The 11067-nt window shown below is 32.0% G+C and overlaps 1 protein-coding gene across 1 annotated transcript; it reads right to left on the bottom strand.

The window, feature by feature from the left end:
- Nucleotides 1-7036: 7036 nt before the first annotated feature.
- LOC149544602 (uncharacterized) lies at nt 7037-9943 on the bottom strand. The gene is made up of 2 exons (XM_089796416.1): nt 9464-9943; nt 7037-8386 (listed from the first exon to the last, which is right to left on the bottom strand). Exons 1-2 carry the CDS (start codon nt 9759-9761, stop codon nt 7083-7085), a joined length of 1602 nt encoding a protein of 533 aa, XP_089652542.1. The 5' UTR covers nt 9762-9943; the 3' UTR covers nt 7037-7082.
- Nucleotides 9944-11067: the final 1124 nt, after the last annotated feature.

Here is an 11067-nt window from a genome sequence, read left to right on the forward strand (position 1 = left end):
GAAACATGCTATGAATCATCTTGATGTGGGACCACAAAACTTTTTTACCCTCGAAATCAGTAGGAGCATAAATATTGGACAACAATATGACCTCCCCTGTCTCAAGGTAGGTAGCAATCATGGACAAAGAGGATTTAGAAGAAATCCACCAAAGAGGCTGGATTTTTTGAGGATTCCATAAACAAGCCAAACCCCCGGAAGCACCCTAAGCACCAATGCATTGAAATTCCCCACTACTCGACAACCTTGGCTTTAGACCTTGCATACTCTCCATAGATAGTTTAGTTTCCTGCAAAAAGAGGACATCAGGACCTTGTTTTCTGACTAACCCATGAACTGCTTTTTGTCTAGGGCCGTTGTTCAAGCCCCGCATATTCCATGACAAAAAAATTATTTCAAGGGGCATGAAAAAATAGAATCCAGAGGCCTAACTGCCCCCGATTCCACTAAATTTTCACCAGCTAATTTAATCTTTTCCACATCCTTTTTTCAGCCAGATTTAACAAGTTTCTTTGCCCCAGCCTTTTTGAAATCTTTTTGCATAATGCCCAATTTGGGAAGTGGCTTAACCTTCACTACCGAACTTGAGCCAATGTGTTGCCCAATAGCTAGAGAATCCATGCCTTCTGTAGTAACAATGGCCAAGAGTTCCTGCACCTCGAAAGTCCCCTTTTGCTAGTTAGCAATCAATTGCCTACACTCCTCCCCTAGGTGATCCATAGTAGAGTCAATGATAGGATCCTCTTGAGCTATGTCCACAAGACCATGGTCCAAATTAGTCAAACTCGAGTTCACCTCCTATTGGCTAAGCTCATCCAACACCTCAAACCTATTAAAGGTATCATCTTGCCTTTCTTTAAAAGACCTTTTTTGACCCCTATTTCGATTTCGAGCCCTGACTAGAACAAAACCATAAGAAGCACCTGCCTCACTAGGAGAAATTCCCTTCCCTTTATTTGTCTCAGGAGGATTGCTCACAGACTATGATGGAAGGGATTCCAAAGGTTTATTCCTTGGGAATCTTTGCTGCAAATGACCATATGCTCGACAAAGGTGACAACAAAAAGGTAGCATTTCATAGTCCAATTGCTGCACCCAAGAATAAGAACCAACACACATCTCTATTGCATCTGGTAAAGGTCTACTGAGATCAATTTCAACACAAATGTGAGAAAAAGTCATTACCTTTTTTCTTAAGGTCTGCAATGAAGTCCCTACAGGTTTTCCAAGCACTGAGGCTAAAAGCTGCAATACATCCTCTCAATAGCATTCTACTAGGAATCTTCGTAAGCGGACCCATACTGGAACACGATTAGGTAGCTCCTCTGCAGGATTAAAGCTAGCATGCCATGGCTTGATAAATAACCCAACCTTATTGTGGAAATAAGGGCCTCCCTCAAACACCCTATTGCAATCAACAATACAATTGAAAGTAACCATGAAATAACTGTTCACCACCAACATTATCTCCATTTCCCCTTTTGGCTCCTACGTCCTCTGAGCCCAAACCTCCAAGAATTACAAGGATACCCTCATCCCTAAGAACTTACAATATAGGGAATGATGCAAATAGTATTCAACATCATCTATAATCATTTCAACCGGGACCACTAGTTTTGGTCTTTCCTTGCATCTCTCGAGACAACCATTGGTCTTTGTAATCCTTGAACCATTAGATAATCCCAAATTGACATTCCTAGAGTTCAGAGTGAACAGATTGTTGTTAAAAGTTTTCATCCCTTGATTTGAATACCTAGGGCCTAAAGCCGCCTGAAAATCCATGTGAGGGCTCAACATTATTGTCTCGCCTCTAGCATCTATCATTTGCAAAAGCCAAGAATGAGAAAGGAAACCCTCCACCCTTAATCCAATCCCACCCAACTTCAACGCTACACTTAGACTCCTCCTTCCTTCACACCAACAAACAGAATAGAGCCGCGAGAAAGAAAATCCCACATGACCCCATCCACTGCCCACGCACAATAGAGAACAGTAGGCAAGAAACTCCTCCCCATGTAGGGCAAAAAAATTCTCCCTCGGAGCATGCCCCAGTCCATGGTTCTGTAGTAAAATTCACCCAGCTCAGCACCCTTCAAACCCCCAATCACCCACTAGCACAGCTATCAGAGGAAGCTCGAGAAAGAGCTAGGGCACGGGTGCCCTAGCTTGTGACACAATCCACATGAGAGCCATTTTCATGCTCTTCTTATCTACCCTCATTATTAAAGTCAATATCCTAAAAGAATAATCCGAGGGTAATCATTTATTAATTAAATTATAAAAATAACAATTCATTGATCTTAAGTAAAATAATTATAATTTTATTAAAATCAATAGTATTAATTATAAACAACAATAAATTTACAACTTCATTCAATAACTTTCATTATTAATTAATTCTAATTAAATCTTATTTAATTAAATTAATTAATTTATAAAATATTCATATAAAATTTTTAATTCATGATTATAAGTTACTTCAATAATAATTTAATTAAGATTTAAATTAAATATTATCATAATTAAATTGATTAATCAAATTAATAATATTAATTTGTTTAAACATAATTTAAATTATTATTATTAATAGCTCATTAACAATTTTTAAATTAAAACTGATTAATCCATATTAAATAACATTTAATATTTATTTATTAACATATATTAATATTAATTAATAAATATATCTATTATTAACTAAAACCTTTTAATAAAACTTTATAATATAAAAAATTTAATATATATGAAAAGAAAAATTAAATTGTGAAGTGATTTAAAATCGCTGCATGGTTGTTTAAGTTGTCGGCCTCAATATAAAGAGTCGTATGGCCCCCTGCTTTGACCACAGGTATATTGTGTGATTGTAGTACAGGCTTGTGAACGTCCCCCGACCAAACAAATACGTGGGGGGGTGGGTCAAACCCCTCCCCACTTGTATATTATATTATATTATATTTTTAAAAAAAATTATTGTTATTTAATTTAATAAAACTTTATTCAAAGCAATACCCCTATTTTAAAACCCAATACTTATATACGCATTTATTATTATATGTATTTTTTTTAATTTAAATTTATTTAAATTGTATAAAATTAATTCCAATATATATTCTTTCTATTTAATTTAAACTTATTTAAATTTATTTAAAATTTATAAAATTAATTTCAAAATATATATTTTTTAAATTTAAATAATTGTCATATTAATCTAATAGGAAAATTACAAATATCCACTTAAATTTCAAACCTAGAATTTCCAATTTCAAATTCAATTTTCTTCCCAAAATATGTGATAAGAAGATTCAATTAACATTCAAATTTCCAAATAAATTTCCTTTTTAAAACTCAAACCCTCCCCATTTAAAATTAATTTTTTTAACTTAGAAAATGAGGGTTTTCTGATTACTTTTCCAATCTCTACGCATGCAAAAGACATTGGCTAATATTTAACAATTTACAATATTGAAATGTTTAAGTATTCATCACAGAGATATTTGAATTCACAATCCACAGGCACGAAGAAGACAGTGAAATTTTTTTTACGTAATAATTAGTGATCAAAACAAAAGACCCTACTTGAACCTGATGCTAATACGCAACCACCTAAAGATTGTGAGAGAATTCACTTCTATCCAGAAATCTCTCTCTGAAACTTTCCCAGAAATTCACTTCCAATTTTTGCTCCCAAAATTTGCATCCAAAATTCATCTCTAAATTCCTGTCCCTCAAAAATGAATCTTCAAGTGGTGATAAGGAGTTCACTCCTCAAATCGGGGCACTAATTGTGCATTCACCCGAGAGGACTCTTTGCTCACAAGACTCAAATTCTAAATTAACTTTTATTTATCTTTCTTTTATCTTGCATTAATCTTTTTTATGCACATTAAAATGAATTATTAAATTACTTTATTTAATTTTCCACTTGACTTCTATTTTAATTAATTTATTAACTTTAATCTCATGCACACATTATTAAAATATCTTTATTAAGTTCACACGTTTTATCTTTTTAATTAATCTTCTTATATTTTCAACTCATGCACGCATCATGCGATCTTAAATTTTTTATAAATTAATATCTTTCCACTTTTAAATTTATTTTAGAAACTTAATTGATAAAATATTTAACTTAAATAACAATAATATTTAGCATTTATTTAAAAATGAACTCTAAATATATTATTATTAAATTAAATAAATATTATCACGTTCTAAATTTATAATAATAACTTTTGTCTCCAAATTTTAATTCTTTTTATTTATTTAATTTCTCAATTAATTAAATATAATTAAATATTAAAAATCATAATAATTTTCTTAAATTAAATAATTAATTTAATCTTTTAATTAGACTTAATTGATAGAAAATCCACCAAAGTAAAATACGAAAGTCCATCATTGCCAAACACATACAAAATCAGGCTAAAGGGTAATAATCATGAATCAACATCATGCGACGCATTCGAAGGGTACTCGACTTAGATACATGTCCCAATTTTCAATTGGACAAATGGCTTAAAGGTTTAAGATTTGGACTCAAGAATTTATCTCCCCTCTCTTATCATTGAGATAATGCGATAGGGTACGCTCATCCTGGCAATTCAGGGAAGTCGATACTTGGTACCTACAACTTGAATAAAATTCACGCATGTACAAATACAATATTCTAAGCTAAACAGGCAATGGAAGGAAGTGGTGCATCGTGTAGATCTCGACTAGTAGGTGACTACGACTCTCTTCCTTAACCACATCAGAAACGCCATACATAAAGAAAACAAACATGCACACCATACACATGCCATATGGGGTAAGTATCCATGAGAAAACACATATGATAATAAACCATCTAACTAATCAACATTAAAAACTAAAAACACTATAATAATCATCATGCATACATGAAATATAGAGTATCAGGTATTCTCATCATTGAATAAACTAAGAGTAAAACAACATATAATAATCTCAAGATAATGTCACTAGTAATCAAGCATAAAACTGGCCTAAAAAAGTTGGCAATGATAGTCAGAAATGCGAACTAGGGGCAGGCACTACATGATCAATTGTTTTCAATTTAAAGTTCTAATATATGGTGATTTTGAATGATTGAAAAGAAATTATTTATTTTAGATTTGATTGGTTATTTTGCTACTATAGTAGTAGTTTCAGACTTTTCGCTTTTTGTGCACAAAACTCAATAAACAATTTTACAAAATTTATACATTTCACTCTTGGAGATCAAATAAAATAATAAATAATGTCAACCAATCTAACAATAACTATAAATATCTTGTACATGTTATTTAAGAAAAAAATGATTGACAAAATAAAAAAGATTGATTTACATGAATTCAGGTGACACTTCACCTATAACCTTTCAACTTCGTTTATTATGACAGCCTTGGAATTTGGGTGACACTTCACCTATAGCTTTTCAATTTCATTTATTATGATAACCTTGCTAATATTAATTTTTAGTATTAATATGTTTTTCACATGAAACTACAAATGTATAAATATATTCAATAAAATTATATAATGATAAAAGTAAATATTACAATTCTTATAATATCACCACAAATTTTATTATTTGTATAATATAGATTTTTATTACATATTATTTAATATTTTGAACAACATTATAATACATCGAGTTTAGTCAAAATAAAACAATGTAAAAGAAAATAGATTCTTTCAAACAAAACATATTAAGATCTAGCCACTTCATTGCACAACAAAATAAATCTAAAAATTCTTTTTCAAAAATTGCAAATAATTTCTAACTTGATTATCAATTGGCTATAAAATACTATATTTATTCTTCAATAGCAGGAACTTGACTCTATGCGTCCTTATGATATTGCTATCAAAGATTTAACTGTGTGATTTTGAGTTAAACTCATTGACCCATGTTTCATGAGTTGAAATAATAGAGAGAGTTGAAGAGAATTTTAAAAATATTAATTATTTTATTATTTTAAGAAATATATAAATAACAATAAAAATATATTATATGAATGAACTACTCATTTCTACCAATTCAATTATAGGTTGAAATATTTAATTAAAAAAATTGTTAATTACTTAAATTAAAGTATCAAAATATGTAAGTTTGAGGGGTAGTATTAATGGTATAAAAAAAAATGAGCAAAATTGTAAAATAGTAGCTAGTAAAACATAATGTAAACTTTAAAAAAATAACATTTTGCAATTGTCAAAAATAAACATCAATGTAAAACTAATAAGAAATATATATAAAATAAGAAATAAAAAACATTTAACTTTATATTTGAACTTGGTAAGATAGCTAGTAAAATATAGTGTAAACTTAAAAAATAACATTTTATAAATTACAAAAATAAACATCAATGTAAAACTAATAATAATTATATTTAAAATAGGAAATATAAAACATTTAAATCTATATTTGATTAAAATATCTAAATTATACAACTTGAAAAACATTTAAATCTATAAATTCACATGAGTTCTTCTTCATAAACTATCTTAAATAATAAATGTATTTAAAATAAGAAATATAAAACATTTAATTCTATATTTGAACTTGGTAAGGAAAATAGATAAAGATAATTAATGGTGATTAGACATTCATTTGTGAAGTGGAAGATAAAAATAATTGTTTAAAAAAAGTTGAGCCACTTGTTACAAATGTGGAAAAGATAAAATTGTAATTAATGCATTCATTAATAGAGTCGTTAGAATTTTTTGTATTTTTGTTAGGAAAAATTGATTTTTTTCATTCCCTTTTTTATCATAGGCTGATACAATTTTTAAAAAGTTATATTTTTCAATTTTAAAGAAACACACAAATTAATATTATTTTTGCAAACATTAATATATCTTCAAACTTTAAGATTTATGTAACTAATATGGAACCTCGAGATTCCATTTTCCTGTGAAAGACATGAACTAATAACTTACATTCACAACTACTTCGCTCACAATTATAGCTATCGTGGTACGTAGTGCCTTCAATGGATAGTGAGAAATAATGTTCGAAAATTGTTAATGCAGGGAACATAATCCGGTGGGAAAACCGTATAGATAGCCTTTGAAATCAATCAATCAAAATAAAGTGGATACTTACACAAGTCACTATCTTTCTTATGCCCCTTCGCAATACAAAGAAACAATCGCTCATAAGCAGATGCCATTTTTTCAGCAGTAAACAACAGAGAAGCTCTTCTCCTACAAGCCCTTCCCTTCTTCTCTACCACTTTCTTACCATCCTCTATAACTCTCTCCAATCCCTTCTTCAGGGATTCATGAGTTGGGCTGAAAGTATACCCAAACTCTTCATTTAGAACAACGCTCCTTGTGATGCTACTAAAATGGGTAGCCAACAGAGGCTTCCCACACAGCATGGCTTCAAGCAACGTATGGTCCAATCCTTGTGCCCTCAATGTAGGATTCATGAATATATCCAAAGCATTATAAAAGTCCCCCAACTGATCTGAGCCTAAAGAGCCCACAACCTTGATATTAGATCCCAGCTCCATATATCTAGAGGCCCAGGGTCCATCCCCTGCAATCAGAAAAAACACATTTCTATTTTGATTATTCATAAACATCTCTTGAAGAACTTTGAAGACCATAGGATGTCCTTTGTCTCTAACCAGCCTTCCTGCCATCCCTACTACAAGCTCTGCATTTTCAGGCACATTGTATACGGCTCTAAATGCTTGACCTCTGATTGGGTTAGGTCTAAACACTTTTGGGTCCACACCATTCAAAATAATATGTATGTTTTCCACTGGCAACATATAGATTGTCCTCAACACATCCCCCACATAGTCGCTAGTTGCAATGTGGTGTTTGTAATTGGGAAAGAATTTGATTTCTTCCACTACTTTTCCCACCCTTGCTTTTAGGGCTTGCTCTAGGGTTTGACCCCTTGGCTCCCCTGGCTCTCTTGCAAGGTCCTGGACAATGTCTGAATGTATGATCTCATACCCTATCCCATGCCACGTGGCCACAACATTGGGCAATCCCTTTGCATATTTGTGTGGCAAGCATACACTTTCAGTGTGTATAATGTCAAAGCCATTCACTTGCTTGCTTATGTTCTGAAAGAGAGACCATGAAGATATCTTGCCTGGATCAGAGTAGTTGCTGAAGTGAAAGTGCATGGTTTTGTCATGAGTGAGAACTTCAGCTGGGTCTTGGAGAATTGCTGTGAAAACATGGACTGTATGTCCTCTTTCTGCAAGAATTCGGTGAAGGGTTTGGGCATGGCGTTCCAAGCCCCCTGCCTTGCCCTTGCTTGGCCATTTCTTTACAAAAAGGGCAATCTTGAGGTGCTTTGGAGATGGGTCAGAGCCAAATGTGAGGGTGTTCCATGCTGTTTGCAATTCACGGAGGTCCCCTGGACAGACAAAGTTGCTTTCAGAACAGATTCTTCAAGAGATTATATCACTAGTCAAAACAGAGATATTGATCCCAATCTCAAAGTCCTTCGAGGGTTTGTCTACAACCACCAATAAATTGAAAATTCTTTTGCATACAGTCTAGGAGCATTGGATTTAGATAAGAAACTGATAAAATTCCATCTTTACATTCCTATTTTGTCATCAAAGATGGTGCCACTTCACTCTCTACACTAGTAGTATCACCTTTCCTCTTCAAGATATCTTAAATTTTTTTGAATCATAATAGTAATAGTCTCTTGGTATTTTTCCTGTGATCAAATAACTAATAGTAACTATATGTACTATTTTTTCAATGGTATTACATTTTTAGAGTCATATTGTTTACTAATTATATGTGAATTCAATTGTATAATATATATTTTTATCAATGTTTTAGATCACACTCAGTAATTTATTATGAAGATGAAAGATTGCATCATGAAATACAATCTAAAACATTAAGACAAAAACTATAACACAATCAAATCAAATAATTACAGTCTACTTCATTCTTACAAGAAATGAAAAACAATTTTCATATTTTAAAACTTCCCGCAGAATCTTGTTACTTCAAACCTCTTTTACACTATAACATCCATTTGTACTCATATAAATCAAGTCCTAAACCCATGAACTTTTAAAAATAATTCCTGGAATTTATAGATCTCCTTTACAGTACAACCTTCTATTCTGCTAATATTAAATCAAGTCAACAAATCCGTGGACTCTTTATTTGAAGAATTAACTCTTGATATTCTAAATCCCCTGTACAATATAACCTTATATCTACTTGTGTGCATGTAATGTGTGTCTATAGCGAACATTTTAACTGGTTAAACCAATCAACACAACAGAAAAACAAACACTCATAAGACATTAAGAAATCCAATTGAAACATACAATCAGACAAGCCTTCCATGCTAAATCTCCTACTTGCATAAAAACTCGTATAAGATGCAAAACTATCCAATGAACAAAAGAATCCTGCTGCAAAAATTGTACCATAATTGGAGTACCTGAAGATGAACATTTACCTGAATAAGTAGAATCACCAGTTAATTTTACACTTGAAATGATGCTGGTTGTAGTTTCTGCTGCTGTTCTTGTTGTGGTAACAGAATCACTCCATTGAAGAAGATCAGAGGAGAACAACAATTGAGTGTAGAAGAGAAGAGAGACAATGAGAAATAATCTCCAGAAGAAAGTCCAAGAGCATAGCAACATTTTCAACTTCTTTTTATGACTGAAAACTCCATTGCTGCTCATTTCCTCTCTCAATGGCCCCTTCTCCATTTCTCTCTTTATTGATGGTTGTGTCTTAATTTTTCTCATCTATTAATGGACATTACAGTCCTCCAAGAACCAGTTGCCTCCATTGGAGTGGGTCAATTATATGAGATGGTGTCCTTTGTGGCAGTGAAAGTTATGTTCTTTTGTCTTTTGATTTGGCGGCTTCCTTTCTTCGTTTGTCACGCTTAACGCTGGTTGTTTGGTCACCTTTGAATGGATTGTGATCATTTTTGGATTTTCTAGTGTCTCTCATTAGATATGAAGTTGATTTAAATTGGCTAGTTCACATGTGATCTGATGAGATGAGAGGACACTTCCTTGCAACTTAAGTAACAAATATTTTGTAATTATTCTCATATTTATTATATGAGATTTTTAAATTTTTTTTTGGTAAGGGAGGGGTCTTATGGGGAGCTTGGAATCTATTTTTGTGTAGTGGAAGGTTCTATGATAAATTTTTTGAGGGTTAAATGTTTTATTTAGAATCTTTTTTCTACAAAATAGGAACTCCAACTTTCTAGTCCTCTCAATTTGAGGTGGAAATAGGGTGGGCTAACACAACAACTAATTTGATAAATTTAAAAATCTTAGGTTGATCTTAGTCATGAAATTGACACCACCACCAACTTTCTTGAATTTAGGAGCTAATTCTTTTAAGGTGAAACAAAAATTAAAGGGACTACTCACCATTAAATATTTCTAGAAATCCTTAGCTATTCTTATTTGCATACCTGTTTCAATTTTTCATTTAGTTGAAATTATTTTTAATTATTCACTTATTTTCAACATATTCAATTTTATTATATTTATTTTATATATTTGTATATATTTCATATCTATTATGATTATTATCATTCTTATGTTTTGGAATTCATTTCTTATATCAATATTAGTTGTTTATTATTATTTTTTTATTAAGGAAAATAGGTTTTGAAGGGTGCCTGAAACCCTGTACATAGCTTTAGATATTCAATAAGCACAAAGACAAAATTACAACAAACCAAAGAGGAGCTGGTCACCCCCCAAAAAAGGGGCAACCAAGGTGATAGAAGCCTATCACCAGCCAAAACAAAATAACCAACTAGGAAGCAACTATCCAAATAGAAGGATCTGCCTCCAAAAAACTAGGCACAACAAGGGAGCTCACGATGCACCCTTTGATTTAGAGTCTCCCTTGCTCGACCGAAGATTCATTTCTAAAGGAGGAGAATAGGGCTTTGTTTTCTTTCTTTTTACCGTAGTCCAACCATCCTCCACCTTAGCTGCCTCACCAATCCAATCCCCAGAAGAAACTGAAGAGTGGAAGCTAGGGGGAATAGGAGCAACAACAAACTCTCTAGGAGGATCT

This window comes from Cupressus sempervirens, chromosome 8 (assembly GCF_028749045.1).
Source record: "Cupressus sempervirens isolate cs-2001-9-10 chromosome 8, ASM2874904v1, whole genome shotgun sequence".
NCBI lineage: Eukaryota > Viridiplantae > Streptophyta > Pinopsida > Cupressales > Cupressaceae > Cupressus > Cupressus sempervirens.

Excerpts from the sequence above, each read along its gene's own strand:
- LOC149544602 (XM_089796416.1), bottom strand. The coding sequence starts at position 9,761 with ATGAGAAAAATTAAGACACAACCATCAATAAAGAGAGAAATGGAGAAG. Across the intron at positions 8,387-9,463 it reads TGGTGATTCTACTTATTCAG|GGGACCTCCGTGAATTGCAA; the intron begins GTAAATGTTCAT and ends TTGTCTGTCCAG.